This window comes from Bos mutus, chromosome 10 (assembly GCF_027580195.1).
Source record: "Bos mutus isolate GX-2022 chromosome 10, NWIPB_WYAK_1.1, whole genome shotgun sequence".
Lineage (NCBI taxonomy): Eukaryota > Metazoa > Chordata > Mammalia > Artiodactyla > Bovidae > Bos > Bos mutus.
This window is the reverse complement of record NC_091626.1, coordinates 64,522,236-64,542,327: the sequence shown is the minus strand read 5'-3', so window position 1 is coordinate 64,542,327 and position 20,092 is coordinate 64,522,236. Positions and strand designations below refer to the sequence as shown.

The window sequence follows — 20,092 nt, the reverse complement described above, 5'->3', positions numbered from 1 at the left end:
GGACATGTGATTTCTCTACCACATTCATTTTGATTACTTGAAATTGCTTTCTAAATCATATTCCTTTAGACCACACAGACTAAAAGTCGGCATATTTATGGAGCCAGAGCAGAAGTCCATTAAGGAAGGGCGGGCATCTGCTAAGGAGCCAGTGAAGGATTAAAAGATCATAGAATTATAAACTGTGCTCATTAGGTTTCATAGCTGACAAATCACAGAAATACCGGGGAGAGGAAAGAGGGCCAGCTTTTGCCAGTGGCAGCTGTGCTTCAGGCACTGAGGCATCCAGCCTCGGTTAGCCAGGGGCAAGACCATCTTCCCAACCGGCCAGCTCACAGACATCTCATGCCCAAGCCCCTCCTACTCAGGGCATCTCCCACACTGGCATCTACTACTTCCTACCAGGATCATGCCTTCCTCTCAGGGTAGGCAGGAGAAGGGTGAGGAGCGAAGGCTCTATATGCTGGAGCCAGCTGGCCAGAGGTTCTGACTCTGGCTCAGCCACTCACCTGCTTCTGTGAAATGGCTCAATTACTAAACCTCTCCAAGCTTTAATCTGCTCCTCTTGAAAAGTGGGGCTATGGAACAACTAATTTTTATGATTCATTCAGCATATTTATTGGGCCACTGCTATGTGCCAGGCCCTATCCTAGGCCCTGGTGATAGAGCCTCCATATTCTCAGGAATGGTCACAGGGAGTCAGGCAGGTACTTTGCCAAAAGCATTGCATGTATTTTATGTTATGTTTGCTACCACCTCCCTCATAACAGCTTTAGGGAGACAAAATGAGAGTTACATAAAGTGGCTCAAACTTCCTAGCACTTGTGCAGTTCAGTTCAGTCACTTAGTCGTGTCCAACTCTTTGCAACCCCATGGACTGCAGCACACCAGGCTTCACTGTCCATCACCAACTTCCAGAGCTTGCTAGGTACTCAGTAAGCTAGCCACTACCAATAGGCAGTAATGGGGTGACTATTTTCACCACTTTCACAGAGAAATGGCCAAGCAAAGTGACTGACCATGAGAGTGACCCAGCCAACCAAGTGTAGGGTGAGGTGAGAGCAGGAGATCTGGGAGCCTGCCTCCCCCAGGATCTATGCAGCTGCCCAGCACCAGAAAAGCAGATCTGGTCTGCTGTGTTCGGGGACCCCAACTCCTTGATTCTACTCTCTCTTAGGGAATCAGTAGGCATGACCGAATGAAACTGGAGTCCCTCGTTGCCACAGTTAGTTAATGAGCTGAAGAGAAGGAGGCTCCTGTTTCAAAAGGGTGGTTCCTGATTTGAGACTTTCACATCCTTTATACCTGATTCTGTGGGGCTCCGCTGGGTCTTCTCAAGGTGGCAGTTTTGATAGAAGTCATTGGAAAGAACCCTTCAGAATTTTGTCCTAATATAGTTCAACCCAGTGAGGACTAGCCACTCAGATGACTCAGGGGTCTCTGTATCTCAGATTTACTCCCCCAACCCCCACTGCTAAATGGGAAAGAGATTCAGTTACTAGAAAGTTATATTAATGCAAGTCCTGGGGGCACTATTGTAGGTTCATTCTCTCCTGGACATTTAGCCAGCTGACTCTCACAATATCCAGGACAGACAGGCCCCTATAAGTGTGTTATTAGTCTGTTTGACAGTGTCCCATAAGTCCCTTCTGTTCTCTATGCCTGTTTTTTGCTCCTGCGATTAGATGAATTTTACTGCCCTATCTCAAGGCAGGCATCCTTCCGCTAAATTGAAAGGAGAGAGGCTCAGAGAAGGCATGTCCTATCCCAAGGCTGCTCGTCTTGAAGTGACAGAGTACCAGGAGAACTCAGGCCTTCTGCCGGGACTCATCAAAGTCCAGCCCCTGCCCGTCCCAGCGCCCCCTTCACTCCTGGTCTGACCTCTCAGGGAGATCCCTCTGTTGGTCCAGGTCACATCCTCAACTTTACACAATGTCACCAGGTGTAGAGCCGGACACTGAGGCTTCAGGACATGAAGCCTGTCCTTAAGGACAGGAAGGCAAGAGTATACATAACCTCTGCCCTCAAGTGGTTTACCAGCTACAGTCCAGATTCTAGAGGGTGGGAGGGGGGACGAGGGAAGAAAGTCGATTAGCAACTACAAGGCTGAAACTGGCAAACGTTTTGAAACACAAAAAAATGAAAAGAAAAAATAATTCCACTGTATGTGCGTGATTTTATATATATATATATATAAATATATATATTATCTATCTATCTCACAACTTCTTTATCCATGGACATCTAGGTTACTTCCATGTCCTGGCTATCGTAAACAGTGCTGCAGTGAACACTGGGGTACACGTGTCTTCTTGAATTACGGTTTTCTCAGGGTATATGCCCAGTGGTGAGATTGCTGGGTCATACAGTAGTTTTATTCCTAGTTTTTTAAGGGATCTCCAGCCATAATCATGGCTGTTATCAACTTACATCCCCATCCAGAGTGCAAAAGTGTTCCCTTTTTATTCAACCATAAAAAGGAACAAATGTGAATCAGTTGAACTGAGGTGGATGAACCTAGAGCCTATTATACAGAATGAAGTTAGAAAGAGAAAAACAAATATCATATATTAACACACATATGTGGAATCTAGAAAAATGGTACCGATGAACCTATTTGCAGGGCAGGAATAGAGATGCAGATGTAGAGAACAGACTTGTAGACATAGTTGGGGGGGCAAGAGGCTGGGACGAATTGAGAAAGCAACATTGGCATATATACTGTGTAAAATGGCTAGCGTGAAGCTGCTATACCACACTAGGAGCCCAGCCTGGCACCCTGTGATGACCTAGATATGTGGGATGGAAGGGTAGAGGGAGGCTCAAGAGGAAGCGGATAGACACATAGCTATGACTGATTCATGTTGCTGTATGGCAGAAACCAACACAACACTGTAAAGCAATTATCCTCCAGCTAAAAAAACAAACAAATAAACAATCAGCAGCTCTTAAAAAAAAAAAAAGCTGGTAGGGGGCTCTGATAAAAGAGTAGGTCCTAGTAGGCCAACAGGGAAAAGAAGGACAGTTTTTTGACATCTGACTTCTCCAAGATATTCACAGGCAGAATTTAAAAGTTTCCAAAATGGACTTAGGATGTATTAAATCAGCTACATTTTAGAAGGAAAAAAGTTTATAAAAGACTAAACATGATTATTAACTCAGGGGTTCTTCATAATCCAACATGGTCTAACCTCTTCTTCCTCCACAAGAAGAACCTACAGATCTAAAACAAGTCCCTGGCAGGCTGATCAAACAACTGGAACAGCTGTAAGTCTTAAATTGATCTTTATTTTCCTTCTTGTGAGGACAGAGACATTGGACCCTCTGCCTTAAACAGCAGTAAATTCCACATCTTTCAAGAGAATTCTCTAATAGAGGCAGGTGACTGCTATTTTTCATCTGCGCTCATGATTACTGATGGGGTGGAAAAGCCCCTCCGGGCACAACTCAGAACCAAAAAACGTGAATAAACGCCCTCTATTGTGAAGAAATGCGCATCCAAGGGCTCACTCAGTTCAGTCCCTGAAATTTTTAAGTACCATTTTTATCCTCCCAGGGAGCTTTACTATTGTGTTCTGTTAAAATTTAGAAGTCTTCAGAAATATTCAATGTAATTCAATCTCACACGGTAACCAGCTTTGGTAGCCATGCATACCTTGGTAGGTACCCCCTCATTTGAATAATAACTGCTGCCATTCATTTTATAAGCATCCCTATGCCTTGTATGCCTCAAAGGGCAGTTTGCGGCAATGGGAAAATTACCTGACTGACTAAAAATACCATGACATTCAAACTAAATTAACAGGAAGACTAGTCAAGTCTGATATTTTCTGTCATGTGTCACCAATGCTTAATAGAAATTTACTTCATCTTTCTTCCTCCCCAAATTTCATAGGAATGCTTTTTGAGAAACACAATTTGCCTCTCTGAAAAAAAGAATTTAAGCATGGCATAATAAACAGATGCTATTTCAAACCACACACACAAAACCCTGCAACAGGAAACAGAAGGAGGAACTTAAATTGCATGAAATCGTCTCGTGCAATCATGGAGACCAGATGCACACAGGGTTCCCCATGTGAGCAGGCAGCACTTCAAACAGACCCGAGATGAGAGGGCTTAAGCCAGATTCAACATAGTTCACTTACTGGACCAAAGGCCTACGTAACTCTCATCACACGTAGGAGATTTGCATCTATTAATACGAGGAGGAATCAAAGAAAGGACTCTCAAAACGTTAAATGTTAGCTGAAATGGGTATAGAAATACGGACTCACCAGAAGGTTGATGTAGAGGAAAAAACCATTGACAACATTATGCAAAGAGAAATGACACAGAAGAACAGAGAGACCTGGTTTCGTAATGAAAGATTCAGTTACAAAATATTTTCTCCTAAATACAGCATTTGGGTTATTGCAGCTTAAAAGTCATTTACTGAAAACAACGTGGAAAGAGGCCAAGGCCATTTTCAAAGGTGGGTTTGTAAAACCTAAAGCAACCATATAAAGTTGTACTCCAAGACAGTTCCAAGGAGTTCTGCCTACAGATGGAAATAGATACAAGCCACCGCCACTCAAGAGAGTTGCTAGCGATTCCATTCTCCACTTGAATGAGCTTTCTCAGAAAACCATTCCTGGGAAATCATCATATATTAAAAACCTACTCTCAGTGTGTAAGGGATAGAGGAGGAGAGTGTACAGAGAGACACAGGACACAGTAGTTATCTACTTGCCTGGCTCCAAAATCAGCTTCTGACACACACAATCTAAGGCAACTTCATCACAATCTAATAAGGAGGATATTATTTTTTCCATTATACAGATGAAGAAACTGAGGCTCAAAGTATTTAAGATAACAGGTATACATGGCTAAAAAGCAGCAGGAATCAGTACCTGAATTCAGGTCTGATTCAAAGACTGCTTCTACAGCATATGGTCTCCATGTGGTAGGTGTGAGGGTGAGGGGTGGGAGGTGGAGGTCATGAGAGGTGGAAGGTGAGTGGTGAGGGGTGGGAGGTGGCGGGTGAGGGCAAGTTGCAGGGGATGGAGAATGAGATCCATATCTGTATATGTGCAGTCTGAGGAGAGATGTATTCAAACTCAGGGACTGGAAAATCTGGGTTCCCATCTCAGCGCTGCTTCAAATGAGTTGCCTGACCTTGGACAAGTCATCATCTTTTTTCCAAGTTCTGGGTTCTAGGTTTCTCTGTCATACAGATGGACACTGAAGTGTAAAATCTGTGCTGGACACTGAAGAACTTTCAGTCCCCTCCATCCAAACAAGAAGCTACTCATAAAAGTATAAATGGAATACTGTAGAAACCTAATGACCATTCCAGATCATATCACTATTTTCTCTGGTGAGACTGACGGCCATTACTGAAATAGAGTAGGTAGGAAAGAACAGCTCTTCAGCACTTGCTCCTGCCTTTTGTTGAGAATGGAAGGTCCTTCCAACGGGCTTCCCTTTGCTCTTACTTTATCAGATTACTGCCTTGCGAGGGTCACAGTACGCAATACCAAAGGCTATTTTGCAGTGAGGTTGATAAGAAAGTGTTAATAAAGAAAAGTAGCAAGTCTTGTAATCTCTTAATCAAGTCGTCTTGTCTATAAATGTGAATTATAGATCCTTAGGAGTTCAAATCAACCCCAGATGACATGGTTGTAAAGGAATGGAGTGATGGTTTACATAAAGTCGCAAGACCAAAATAGAACCAGAAAATATCCCTCAGAAGTACAAATTATCACCACCAGAAAGTACTGCCGTACTTCTGATCCACTTTTCAAATGGTTAAAATGTGTATTGTTCCTGCTGTTCACTCACTAAGTTGTGTCTGACTTTTTGCAACCCCATGGACTGCAGCATGCCAAGCTCCTCCATCCTTCACTATCTCCTGGAGTTTGCTCAAATTCATGTCTGTTGAGTCGGTGATGCTATCTAACCATCTCATCCTCTGCCGCCCCAGTGAAAGAAATCTTAAAAAGCTCAATGAAGCAAACCAGCAGATCAACATATAAAATTAAACATGATGTTTATAAAAGAACTCCAGGCACTTGAAAATGAAAAGTGGGGAAACTGGGTGGAATTATACATTTGTACAGTTATCAAATTTTAATACAAAAGTTCCAAAGTGCCTTTGATGACCAAAGTCCACATACGTCTGGCATTCTTTGGAGACCAGGGGTAAGTTCTGCTGCCATATGGTTTGTTCTGATTCTAGAGAGTGTCAAGGGTGTGAGATGCTAATTCTTTATCATCCACATTCATATTAAAGAGGACATCAGGGAAACTCAGGAGGCAGCTTGGTCTTAAAGTTAAAATGTTCCATGAGGAAAAGAAAATGTATTTTTAAAACTGGAACTAACTAAAGGCTTCAACAAAAGCAAGGTAAATTATCATCTTTATGTTCTGATTTCTAATAAAGGAGGAGAGAGGTATGTGGAAACTCTTCATTTAAAAGACAATAAACAGGAAGTACCTACAACTGGAATCAACTGCTTGGATGAAAACCTGGTTAATAAGTGAGCTAATATGGTTCTCTTTCTTAAATGTTTGTAGCACTTACTCCCAGTACTATTCACCTACTAGGAATGTTACCTAATCAGTCCGTAATTTCCTCAGTATCTTGAGGAATCCCTTGTCTTGGGGTCTGACCCGCCTGACAGGTGCTTACCTGATAACACAGATACAAGCAGAGCTCTTTTGATAATCTAGTAGGAAATGCCTACCAGCAATGTCCTCTTTCCTTTAAATCAGGGATCCACAATCTCTGGGCATTTCAAACACTTACAAGATAACTACCAAGTGCGTGCACGCTAAATTGCTTCAGTCATGGACGACTCTTTGTGACCTTACAGACCATAGCCTGTCAGGCTCCTCTGTCCATGGGATTCTCCAGGCAAGAATACTGGAGTGGGTCGCCATTTCCTTCTGCTGGGGATATTCCCAACCCAGGGACTGAACCTACGTCTCTTGGGTCTCCTGGATTGGCAGGCAGATTCTCTACCACAAGCGCCACCTGTGAAGCCCACCCACCATGGTCAGGGGAACAAGACTTCAAGTTGTAAAGCAAGAGCAAAGAGGGCAATCTGAGGGCCAATTAATAAAGTATATAGAAATGGCAAGTTGATTTAAGTTAGTTTCCTTAATAACGGTCAAAAGAAACATTAGGCTTAAAAAAAAAAAAGAACAAGAAGTTACAAAAGATGGATCTTAAGATAAAAAATAAACAGATAATATTCATATTCTTAGGTGAGGGGGAAATGTTTTTACCATATTTCTTTTTCAAGAAAAAAGATTAAATCAGCCTAATACCAAAGGAGGTACAACTTATTTGTTTTGTTTTGTTTAAAAATTATACTTGGAATTCTCTGGCGATTCAGTGGGGAGGACTCTGCACTTTCACGGTCAAGAGCCTGGGTTCAATCCCTGATCAGGATACTAAGATCCTGCAAGTCAGGCAGTGCAGCCAAAAAAAAGGAGTAAATGCGTCAGTTCTTTAAAAAAGAAATTATATTTGTTATGATATAAAAGACAAAACTAAAACCACGAGCATGCAGGAAGCTGGATATTAATGTACTCAAAAGCCAATTTAATGGAAAAGTTTACAATAAACATAAGTTGCACCCATACCAAAAGGCCATTAGAGTGCTGACATATGGGACACATACAATACACATTTGTCAAATTAATGAATAGAGGAATATATAGAGGTTTGTCATGCTATTATTCTTTCTCCTTTTTTATTAAGCCACACTGCTAACTCTGACATAGTTTTCTATAAATACCATCTAAAGAGAGGGAAGATGCTGGCATTAGAAACAATTATAATATTATAATTCTACAACTTACGATCTGTATTTAATATATCATGATGGTAGAACTTAGAATTCTCCAGTGAAGTCTAAGGAATTTTTTTCCTTACAATTTAAAATTGTAGACCATATAGAGTATCTTAACAGCATATGGCGCAGTTTATGTGATCATCTGAGAATAATTCAGTTTCATAAAAAATGCAAATTTAACAGTAGTGCATTAATTCATGCCAACTCTGCTCTCAAGACAACCACCAGGGACCTTCCCCATGAAATCAATATGCATACATCTATTTAACTTTTATCACTGGATAAGTAAATATCACACTATAGACCACTTAGGTATTCATTATTCACAGGCCAAGAGCAAATTTAAAAGTGGGTTGGTAGTGTCAAGTTGTTAACGAATCAATCAATAACTGGTCCACTGCTTTAGTCTGCCAAATGAGGGCAAAGATGCACAACATCTGGAGAGTGGGCTGTCAGTCTGCTGCCAAGGAGCAATCTGTTTACAGCAGAGGGTTCTGTGTTTCACTGGCTCTCAAGAAAACCTGAAGTCATATTCTGTCTTCTCTGGCTTTAAGAAGCATGATACTATCCCTCAGATACCAAAGAACTCAGATCCCTAAGAACCACAGTGGGAAATGAGATTCTGTTGGCTTCCAATAGTGTCTGAGATGGAGAAAAAAAACAAGAAAATAGTTGAATGCCTTATACTATGAGGAGCAAGTGGTTTAATTCTCAAAGCTCCCATTTTGGTTGCTTTCAAAGCAAGATTTTTGCCTTTTTTTTTTTTTTTTTAGGGATCACATGTATTTATAAGCAGCTAATCCTCCCCCAAAGTTACCAAAAATGGTTTCACTTTTGCAAAAATCGAATCCTTTCTTTAAGTATGAGTCCTGTTAGATGCCACCTTCATGGTGCCAAGCCCCCCAAGAACATCATCCCCTGTACATTAACTTCAGGATGCTCACCACTCCTATTTCCCATCACAGAGAGCCAATACACTGCCCAGTGTCTGAGGTCACCTGCCCAATGTTTCAGTTAAGAGCGAAAATGAAATGAAGAAAAGGAAGTTTGGTCACTAGAATAAAGCTGAGCTTCACAGTTGCTTCCTCGATTTATACCATGTGATAAAAACAAACATCTACAAAGTGTCAGCAATGGCAGCAACAGAGCTCAAAAAGTACTGCCCATTTTTCCTTCTTACCCATTCAAAAAACCAATAGCAAGATTCAACCCAAAGCCAAACAAATGATGCTTTCAATTTTAATTATGAGAATTGAAGACACTAGCAGGTCATGACATCCTTCCCACTAATAGCAAGAGGAAACCCTTTTCGGCTCTTACTCATCTCTGTGACCTGATCTATAGGGAGAACATGACTATTTGTTTTCATAGGTAAAACTTAACATCAGCACATATGCACAGCCCTGCTGGAAGCAAGTCATGCTGGGTTTTAAATGAATCTGCACAGTATTTATTTACCTTCCTGTCTTATTTCCTGGGTAAAAGGTTTAATTAATACTTTATTCTACAAACAGTCCTCACAAGAAAGAGCTTTATGTTTATACTTTATAAACATCCTAACAGTGAGCTGCTCTTCCTGGGACGGCAGTTTTCTCCCTGTAAGTTCCTTCACTTCAGTGGAAATCTCAGCCCCCTCCCTTGATGAGTGTGGAGTCCATAAAATGCACCACAAAGAGTTGGAAAACATCCTCGGTACCTTTTTCTCTTCTCATCTAAGATGCTCAGTGTACACTTTCGCTCCAGAGCACAAATTAAAGCAGGCCCTGGTCACCGCAGCAAACTGCACTGCTGTGTCGCTTCCATTCTATTCCCCACCTCCCGCCCCCCGCTGTTTATCAGGTTAACAGCTAAGAGCACACACGGCCTGAATGTTAGAAACAAGTTGCAGCGCCTGTGGTTTGCTCCACACCCCTTCCCCCCCACAGAAACCGCACCCACTTCCCACCGCCCGCCTCTCCGCGGGCCTTACCCGGCCCAGGAGGTTGTCCTGAAGCAGCGTCTCCTGCAGCACTGGGGCCACCTCCTCCAAGCTCAACATGTGGCAGAGGTCGGTGAGTTCCTCCTGTCCCAGGGACCCGGTGCCCGTCGTGTCAAAACTGTCAAACAGCTCCTTGAGTCGGGCCTCATGCTGGTCCTGCTCTGCCTCATCCATCCCATCGCCCGCAGCGCTCACCTGCACGGGACAGAGACAAGGCCTGATCATGGCAGCGCTGGAGTCCTGCCGCCCCTTACACGCTGCCCCCACACTTGCCAGTCCCTTGGGAATGCTGGGTGTGTCCTGGGCCCCTTGTTTTGGTCAATCGGGGCCTTGTGAGGGTCAGCGGGGGAGGGAGGTAACACTGCACACCTCCCAGTGAAGCCTCTGGGCCTCCAGGCCAGGCCAGGGGAGCTCCCGCACACACTCACACCAGGTGCATACCCACGAGGTTGGGTCCTGGCAGGGTCACCAGAAGGAAGGAGTCTCCTGGGCAGAAAGGCGTCTTTCTCTCCTGCGCAGCCTCAGGCAGGCAGCCAGTGTGTCAAACGCAAGACTGAGTGTGGTCAGGACTCAGAGAAGGTGAAAAGCCACTCCTGCCATCCAGTCCTTCCAAATGAAGTGACTGTTAGTGACAGCAGAGCTCCATGCGATACAGCAAGCTCCAGAAGACCTGCCAGATGTTGCCATCTGCCAAACTGTTTCTCTCCATCCAGCCTAGCTGCCCCTCTTTGTAGTCAGACCGGAGGGCTGCAGCAAAGAGGCACTGGGTGATCATGTCTGATACAAAACCGCCCCTGCTTACATGAGACCAAATGCCTCTTACATGAGTTCCTCAAAAATGGCAACTCAATTAACTTCACTGCAGCAATTACGTGAGGTGTGACCGGAAGAGTATTCCCTGAAGCTTGCTTTAGCCCCAGGGAGCTTTAGGTAAGGCCTAGTTGCCTAGAGAAAGAGGAAAACACCACTTCAGCCTTTTAGAAAGACAGTGAGATTCGAAAGAACCATAGACCGCAAGTGAATCATGCAGAATCTTAGGACCCTCTACAATCTAGACCATCTCACCTCTGTACTCCTGGTGAAGAGGTTTTCCATCTCTCTGACCCACCCCAATTCCAGCCTTTCCATTTTTCCATCTTTCACAGGATTCATGAAAACACAGAGTTATCGATAACTCTCAGAATCATTTTTGTTAAAATATATATCGTAAAATTCTAGGTCCCTTCCAGTTGAAGAAGGAAATTTGGTTTTTTGCTTGCATAATCACTTACTTCTATTGTGTTGGGATTTCCAGTGAAAGCCTGAAACATTTGCCTCTGAAGGTACCTTCACCATGACGCAATGGAAGCCAAACATGACAGACATAATACCCTTGAGAGGGTGACCTCAGCCATCTCAAAAACGACTTGTAGCATTAGCCCCTTGACTATAAAAAGCACCCTAAAAAAGTAAATAAATAAAAAAAAGTATTTATCTTGCCAATATAATTTTTCTTGGGATAAAAAAGATAACACGGAATCCACTCTATTAGCAGAATTTTGAGTGTGTGGTACCGTATTGTTCACTATATATGCAGTTATCCAGCAGCTCTCTAGAACTTTTCCATCTTGCATGACGGAAACTCTGCACTCACTCCCCAGTAACCCTCTATGTCTACTCTGCTAGCCCGTGGCACACCAATATTCTACTTTTAAAAGCACACATTTAAGTAAAACAAGTCCTGGATCAGAAAACTGTAATTTAGAGGCGATGTTATAGGGCAGATCTTTACAATCACGGGGACCACACACGTTAAGATGTTGTACACAGCCAGACCTGAAAATAAACAAGCCTTCCAGAACACATCAGTGCTGCTCTAGGCTGGGTTGCCTTCTTTCCTCAGACAACTGTTCAAAACATGACAAGCTAACATAGAGCGAACGACCATCCCAAGGGTCTCAGCAGAACTGAGTGAACTCAGAAGATGGATCAAACAGCTAGGCTGCTCATTAAAGGGATAGAGGTAATGTTCAGCTGCAGGCTCCTGGTCTCCAAGGTCTCCTCTCCTAATTATCAGTTTCTCTATTATGGTGCTGCTAGCTCTGGCTGCCTTCCCAGGGTTGGTCTGTTGGCTTAACTAATCACCACGTAAATGTTTACAAAATAACTTGAGAGTGTGACATAAACATCAAAACACCAGAAAGGAACAACCAAGGTGTTAGGCAAAGCTATAACCCACTCCAGTATTCTTGCCTGGAAAATCCCATGGACAGAGGAGCCTTGCGGACTACAGTCCATGGGGCTGCAAAAGAGCTGGACACAACTGAGCACAAAAGTTAGGAATTTAGACAATGCCAAGGCTTGGCTAATGAAATTCACTTAGCGTCTGCCCATCTCATCATCAACTAAGATCTGTTGAGAATCCCCAAGATGCTCTGGGATTTTCAAGGCTGTCATAGCTCTCAGACTTAGTCTCTGCGTTTTATAGTCCCCTGGGCTAGAATTTTAAAAAATGTATTTATTTTTAATTTTTTTGGACATCTTTTTTTATCCTAAGAAAAATTATATTGGCAAGATACACTTTTTTTTTTTAAAGGTGCTGCTTTCTATAGTCGAGGGGCTAGTTCCCGTGGCACATGGGGTCTCAGTTCCCCAAGCAGGGATTGAACCCAAGAGCCCTGCAGCGGAAGTGTGCAGTCTTAACCACTGAACTGCCAGGGAAGTCCCTAGGCTAGAATCTGATCAACTTCATAAAAGTAAGACTATTCTGCTTCTTCCTGATTTTGCATATTTTTTTAAAATGCAAAAGTGAAAGAACTCTAACACTTCCCCTTTTAAAAATTACTTTTAAGGGCTGGAAACCTGTCTATCTAAACCAATGAAAGAGAACCATAAAAATCACAACAGTTATGTGTATTTGAGTATATTCACCCACTGGCAACTGTAACCGTATTTGTTTTCTAGTCTGTGAGTCTGTTTCTGTTTTGTAAATAAATTCATTTGTACTTCAATTTAAAAAGAAAAAACACCTCACAATGTACTAAGAAGTCTCAATCTTATTCATGGCTTTGAATCTGATAAACTACCACATCCTGCTCTTTACAAGGCCATTGGATTTTCACTAATTCAAACCTTTCATCTCATAGCAATTCTCCTTTTTTATCTCTTTATTTCATCTCCCTCCTTCCCAAGAACTGTGCTCCGTAAAACATTCTTTAGACTTAACAGGAAAAACAGCGCCCCCCCTTGCAGAACAAATGATCATATGGAAACATCCAAAAGATGTTACATATGGTGACAAGTTGTCAGTACTCTTCTGGCACAAAAGGGATTTTTACTGGTGGATATTATTCCCCAAATGTTCATCAGTTATTTCATGTGCAAGAATTATTTTTCTCCTCATTTGGCAGAATTTTCTTTAACAGCAAGGTCCATGATTTCAGTTTCTTTTCTAGCTTCCCAATGCTACGTACAGTCTATTCTTCATACCAGGGACTCAGTAAACATCATGGAGTTAGTATACGAGATACCTTGCAAGGAAACTTACCCTGAATGAACATTATAGAAATCAGCATACGAAGACTTTGAAACACCTATTTCTTCCACAAGAAGACATAACCAAGCATAAGTTGAAGGCAAGCACTCACTGTCAAACTGCGCCATGGAGACCATCTTAAGTTTGATTCTACAAGTTAGTAATTAAGGATTCACAAACTTCAGCTGCATTTTGTTGTTGCTACAGAATATGATTTTGGAGGAAAATCTATTAAAATACTTTCCCAAGTTCCCTCGTCTAGAGAATGAGAATAATAATACCCAGCTGGAAGGTTGTTTTGAGTGTTAAATATGGCAAGCAAGAGCAGCTAATCCCAGAGGAAATTGGTACAAACAACCAAGAAAATACCTGCAATTTACAAAGGAGAGGTAAACTGAAGAGGAGTAACTTATATACATCAACCAGCCATAGTCCTGCCTTCCAAAAATCAAAACAGGAGCTGTGGAATACTCTAGAAAGCAAGAACAGGTGGGGGGCGTATTATGCATATAAGCAATATCATATTACTAAATGGTAACAGCAGTAGGTAATGTTCAGGGCATCCTCAATTTTCAAAGGCAGATTCTTGATAAATTTAATGTCAAACAAAAGCAGAAAGGCTGAACTATAGTTGAGAGCTCAGAAGACTTTTTGTTTTTCTTTTTAACTTCTGAGAATTTACTATAAGTCTGGCCCATGCTGAGTACTTCACATAAATGATCTCATTTAATCCTCCTAATTCTTTAAAGTAGCTATCATATTCCCATTTAATATGTAGAACTGGGGCCTGGCAAAGTCAAGCTACTTGTCCGATGATTTAACACTAAAAATGGCCATGGGCCCAGGACTTGAACTCTGGTATGACTAAATTATACTATCTGTCAACCTTACACATGCACACAGAGCACACGAATGGGACCTCTGGTACAGTACCATTGACAAATCTCTCATCTCCACTTTCATGTATTAACCAGCTGTATGGTACCAAGCACCAGAAACCATCATATAATACCTGGTGGCCACAGACTCCTCCAAATTGGAATGAGGAGGAATGGGGTGCCTTCCTCCCTACATCCTTTGATTCATTTATTGAATAACTATGGGTTAGATAGCATCACCAACTCAATGGATATGAATCTGAGCAAACTCTGGGAGATAGTGAAGCCTGGCGTACTGCAGTCCAAGGGGTCACAGAGAGTCAGGTACAATTTAGCGACTGAACACCACCAACCACATAGCCCATGAGGCTCTAAGGATGCACAGACTAAGCATTCTCTATCTTCTAAAGGAGCTTTTGGATTTATGGCAAAGAAGAAATACATTTTTACACAAAATGTTCACTGTGTCTTCAATAACGGGCGTAGTCCAGAAACAGATAATTGTTAACACTTAAGTATGTCTAATCTGTGTAATTCAATGCTTTCCAGAGTGAGAGCCCAGCTGACACTCATCAGTGACAGGAATCTTACTTAGAGATGAAGGAAGTTGGGTTTTGAGTAATAAATCATCCCTCAAATTTCCAAGGACAATTTCAGTTTTACAAAGGCTGCCACAAGCCTGGACCTCTACCATATACTTTTTCAATTAAATTGCCAGAAACCTTATGACACCTTTAGAATTAAACAGCCAGTGTGGGTAATACTTTGGAGTTCTAACCAGGGATGGTTAAATAAGAGGCAGATGCACCAAGCTATTAATCATAACATTTACCACCCAACAACCACCCAAAATGAGAGCGATTCAGAGCATTTTCCTTCCAAATAACTCAAAACAAGGCTGCCAGGATGTGCTGTCCCTGATAGGGATGTCCATCAGAGACCGCTGTCACTGTGCTCCCCTCGGCAACCCCAGCTGATGAAATCACAGTGCCGTCTGGGATTGGAAAAGAGTGAGGTGGAGGTGCGGGTGGGACAATGAAGTCCCTAATATAAGGCCAGCATGAAGTAGAGCCGTGAACTTGTGAACTTTCCAGCATCCAAGGTATAGAAAGGAGCTTGTAAGAATGGCAGACCAGCCAAAGGGAATGTCTGCTCTGGCCAAAAGGATGAAAAGGGGACAAAGTCTGGCAAGAGAAAACCAAATAATAAATGAGCACAATGCCAGAGTCCCTAGCCCAGGCCTTTTATTTCGCCTCCAGATGGTTCAGCAGCTGAACAGCTACAAGGAATGTCTGGATGGCCCTCTTGGCTCAGCAGCTTTCCCTGAGTATCATAATAGATGCTTTTGGATCTGTGTTCAGACATAGCTGTTGGGGGTCCATAGCCCAGGCAGTGACCACTAAGTGACCAATTTAGTTATTTTATAACTAAAGTGATGAACATAGACCAGCTCTGCTTTGGCTAAGCTTTTCATTCATGCCTTTTGCTTTCACTGTTTGCCACATCAGAGCCTCATAATACCAATGGTCAAACTAGAATGCTTCTTTTTCTTCACTCTTTTCTGCAAACACTTTAATTTGTTGCAAAGATTTCCATTTTGGACCAATTTCAGCATAAAATGACACAGTGATAAGAATAAATTTAAGTTTAGCAGAAGCTTAACAGAAAAAGCAATGCGCCCCCATCCCCCATTTATGTATTGATGTAGAATATTTCTGCCAAAAACTGCTGCTCATCAAACCTATTACTGTCAGAGAGTCTCCTCTCAGCTCGGATAGCACCTCACTTCTAGCTGGATACTAAAGGCAGAAGAGTATCAGCAAGAATAAAATCGGAATGTAAAAATATAACACAAAAACTTAAATGTCACCACAGAGCGCAAAAAATCACATTAAATTTGAAAGAAAATAACAAACTTTGCTAACTACAATAAAAAAAAATTAACTAAGGATATCCCACTAGCATTTATTCTGAAGCATAACAGGCTTTCGTATTTTACTTTGCTGAAATGATGTAACAAACCCAAGCTTTTGTTAAACCTAGTAGCTAGGTGGATTACCCAATCAAGTCTTAACTCAGGATGGCTGGAGGAATAAAATCATTAGCCTGGCACAGGGTAGCTTCAATAACCTGTAATCAGCTACTAAGTAAAATTTCAGAAGTAGAAAACAGACGTTCATGTTTGTTACTCCCCTAAAAGAGATAGCTTGTAACAACTTTCACTCCTTGAGCCACTTTTATTTAAATTAATTTAGAATGTCTGCAGCTCTGACTATGGCTCCCTGGAGTATAGCCTCATTTTGTTCTTGTCTTCTCATATCTATAAACAATATTTTCCTAGCTTTGTTTTTTAAGTGAGCATTAGATCATAAATAGTTTGTAATTTTTTCATCTAAAAGCTTGAATGGTTAATTGCTGTTATGAACTGCAATAAAAAAATGTCCTGATTTCAAATAAAGTTGCTCATTCGCATATTCCCATCTTTCAAATTTATATTTTATTTGTGAATAGGACAAAAATATCTTCTTGCAAGCTTCAGTAAATCTCTCCACAAGCCCCTGCCCAACAGATGTAAGTTCAATAGCCAGAATTCAAACCACATAATTTATTGGCTTACAAATGAATTGACATCTATAAAAATAAACCTCCTGAAGAGGCTGCAGGCTGATTGAGTCATTCTAAAATGCTCTGACTAAATATGCCAACCCTTTATCAGTATAAGACTGATAAAATGTATTTTCATTATCAACATAAAACAGAAGCATCAAGATTGGGGAAATGTTAGTTTAGAAAGTCATTTGCAGTGACATTTAAAACAATTTATGTGAATAACATTTGACTTATGATAAAAATGTTGCCTATTAAGACTGGCTGTTCAAAATTCATTGGTGCCCTATTCTCCACCTCTGTGACAGTTAACATCTTTTGATAGTAAGGCTCATCACATATCTAAAATGAAAAAAGAACAAGAAAAAAGACACCCATGGCATTCTGAGCAAGTGCCTTATTATAAAAATGACTGATCCTGACATTTGACTGCAAAGACCATGCCTGTGATGGCTCCCTATAAAGCCTCTTCCTGCCTTGGCAATACCTTTGCTGATGTCCAATCCATCTGGAACATCTGTAACTCCTACCCTTTATCTACACTGCAATTCAGAGTGCTTTCCTCTAAGGAATCACCAGAAACCAGCTGAAAATAAACAAATCTGCCAAGAAACTCCCCAGCAGTTCACTTCACCTCTCTGAGGACACTGACAACAGCTGAGGAGACCACAATAAACTGTTTTGTCAGCCAGCCTGTCATGTCAGTGTTACAAACAGTCTGGGAATTTTCACAGCCCTCTTCAACTCAAGAGCAAAACCTGCCAATATTTCAGGTCAATTACCAACACGCTAGCCACCAAAGAAGACTCAAAATTAAACTGACACTGAAACAAACAAATATGTCCTTGCAGACTGTCAAGCCTCAGGAAACAAGTAAACACATAAATTTATGTTAATATATTTTAGACTGAGAACCCTCCCTGGTCTCAGAAGCTTAGCCTGAGTGCCTCTGTGGACTTTATTGGGATTCTAATCCTAAAAAAGCTATCACCTCAGTCACAACAGACAATGACGGTGATTGATTTTGATTTCACAAATCCAAGAGTTAATTTCTATGACAAGCTTATGTCAGGAGTTCCTCGACACCAGGAAGGGATCTGCCCCAGTCAAGTAAAGAAAGCAGAAGATCCCATAATAGCTAAGCTGTCTAGAAACAAGGTACACGGTAGCACAATATTTCCAGCTCGCATTTCATTTACACTTAAGCCTGGGTTTGTCAGGGTTGAGGCTGGGAAATCGCCCTTTCCTATCTCTCTCTTTCAACTTCACAGAGCGAGCTTTCAGCAGTAAACTGTCTCCATCAGCCTTGTCCTTTTGTCAGGGGCCGGTTTGGTAGCTGCAGAAGCCCACACTCTGGAACCCTGGAAGCTTCTCCGGCTACACTCCACACTTCATTCCGTGGGTCTGGCGGTCAAGGGTTTCAGGCAATAAACCGAGCGTCATTTTGTTCTCCCCGTTTTCTTAACAGTCGCACGGGGAAGTCTTTCTCTATGCACTGATCACTCACACCTTCTAAAATGCCCACTTTACTAAAGAGCTCTCCGCGACTCAGTCCAGACTAACACCTCGGGCTCCCCCAGGCAGGTTTCCCTTCAATTTCTCAGTCACAGAGCTGCTTGGGTGGCACAAGGCAACAGAACCACCACCCTTTCTGCTCCCTCCAGGATTCAGGTCCGCTCCTGGACCTGCACACAGTAGCCGCTTTCAGCCGGCGGTGCGGGCGGGGACCCTGCGGGGTGCGGAGGTGCCCAGCCCCGGCTGAGCTGCGGTGCCGGCGGAGGGCGAGGCGAGGGCGGAGCGCGGGTGCGCCGCCCAGGTGCCCCGCAACTCGTGATGCAGATGCGCCCCCGACCGCCTGCCTATCGCTACCCCCGGACACCTCGGGCACCCCATTGTGTCTCGAAGCAGCAGCTACCTAGGCCCCCGCTGTTCTCGCTTACCTTCTGTCGGCCACTCCGTTGCGCCCGCACAGCCGGCCGCTGCCTCCAGTGCTCTGCAAAGCGGGGAGGGACGCTTTGTTAGGGCTCCAGAAGCCGGACAATACTTCGCAGCCGGCGCCGGGGTTCCGGGCGGGCGTCCTTCAAAAGGACGCGAATGGGGACCAGAGCGAGCGTCATTTCCATATGTAAGGGGCCAGCACTCACAAAAGCCCGGCTCCCGGGGACTGCGGCGCGCATCCTCCGCGCCCGCCGACCCGCCCCCGCCGCCCGCGCTCCGGGACCGGCCCCTCCTCCGCCTCCCACGCCGCCCCCTCTCCGCCTGGTTCTCCGCTAACGCCCGGGTCCACCGGCCGCCTGGCCACCCGCTTCCTCGCTGCCGACAGCCACCATCCGGCCGCAGCCCCGGAGGGGGATCCCCAGCCTGTCCCGATGCCGGGGCTGCCCGGGCGCGCAGGGCCTCGCCGACGGCGCGGGGGCAGCACGAGGCCTCCAAGCACCCCCAGGCCGCGGGACTGGGGTCCCCGGGAGCCGGCTGCGCGCTTACCGCGTGCCGGAGCTCAGGCGCCCGGTGCCGCCGCGGGTGCCATGACCGCGGGGGCACTCGGGACTCGGAGGCGGCGGCGGCGGTGGCAGCTGGACGGCCGCACCCAGCGCGCTCGGCTCCGGGCTCTGCCGCGGCCACCCGAAGCCTTGGACGGCGGGGAGGAAGGGCCAGGCCCGCGCGGGGAGGAGGAGCCAGGGCGACGCCGGCCCGGGCGCGACTCCTCCTACGCGGCCCGCGCAGCTGGGGCCGCTGAGGGAGGAGCGCTGGGCACCGCCCGGGCCCTCTCGGAGTCAGTCCCCCACCCTCCTCCACGGGGACCGCTCCTCGTGCGGCCGAAGCCCGGAGGAGCTGGGTCCCGACCGCTCGGGCGGTCGCCGCGGAGATCTGAACTCTGAAAGTCCGGGGCTTGCTGGGACGCGGGTGGGGGAGGTCAGCGACCTGAAGTCGACCCTCTGCCCCTTCCTTCCTTGCAGAAACTCGTGCACACACCCCTCCGTGCCGAGGACACCTGGCCAGCAAAGTCTCCGGGTCGGGGAAAGGGCCCGCCTCCAGCCCGTGGAACCGTGAAATGGGGATTCAGGTGCCTTTTTTGCCCCAGGCGGCCTTGGATTTCTCGGCCCTCGAGCGCCCATTGGCGGTCATTAGAAGAGGGTCCCGGGAGGCTGAAGAGCTCCAGGCTTGACCCTGAACCCTACCAGTGAGTGCGACCCTCCTACCAATCTAGACTGGCTTCCGCACCTGCCCACCATGTCCTTCTGTGGCTACATCTAACCCTCCTTCTGTGGCT

General features: G+C 44.4%; 1 protein-coding gene across 7 annotated transcripts in view; it reads right to left on the bottom strand.

Moving 5' to 3' along the window:
- Nucleotides 1-19,473, bottom strand: part of NIN (ninein) — a 107,650-nt gene extending 88,177 nt beyond the window's left edge. For 6 of the 7 annotated variants that reach the window (XM_070378089.1, XM_070378092.1, XM_070378093.1 and 3 more), the window contains exons 1-3: nt 19,306-19,473; nt 18,762-18,814; nt 9,814-10,017 (exon numbers count right to left, since the gene is read on the bottom strand). In XM_070378089.1, the coding sequence (XP_070234190.1) occupies nt 9,814-9,996 (183 nt within the window). In that variant the 5' untranslated portion in view covers nt 9,997-10,017; nt 18,762-18,814; nt 19,306-19,473. The remainder of the gene's footprint in view (nt 1-9,813; nt 10,018-18,761; nt 18,815-19,305) is intronic. The other variant, XM_070378091.1, reaches the window with a different exon arrangement.
- Between the last annotated feature and the right edge of the window lie 619 nt (nt 19,474-20,092).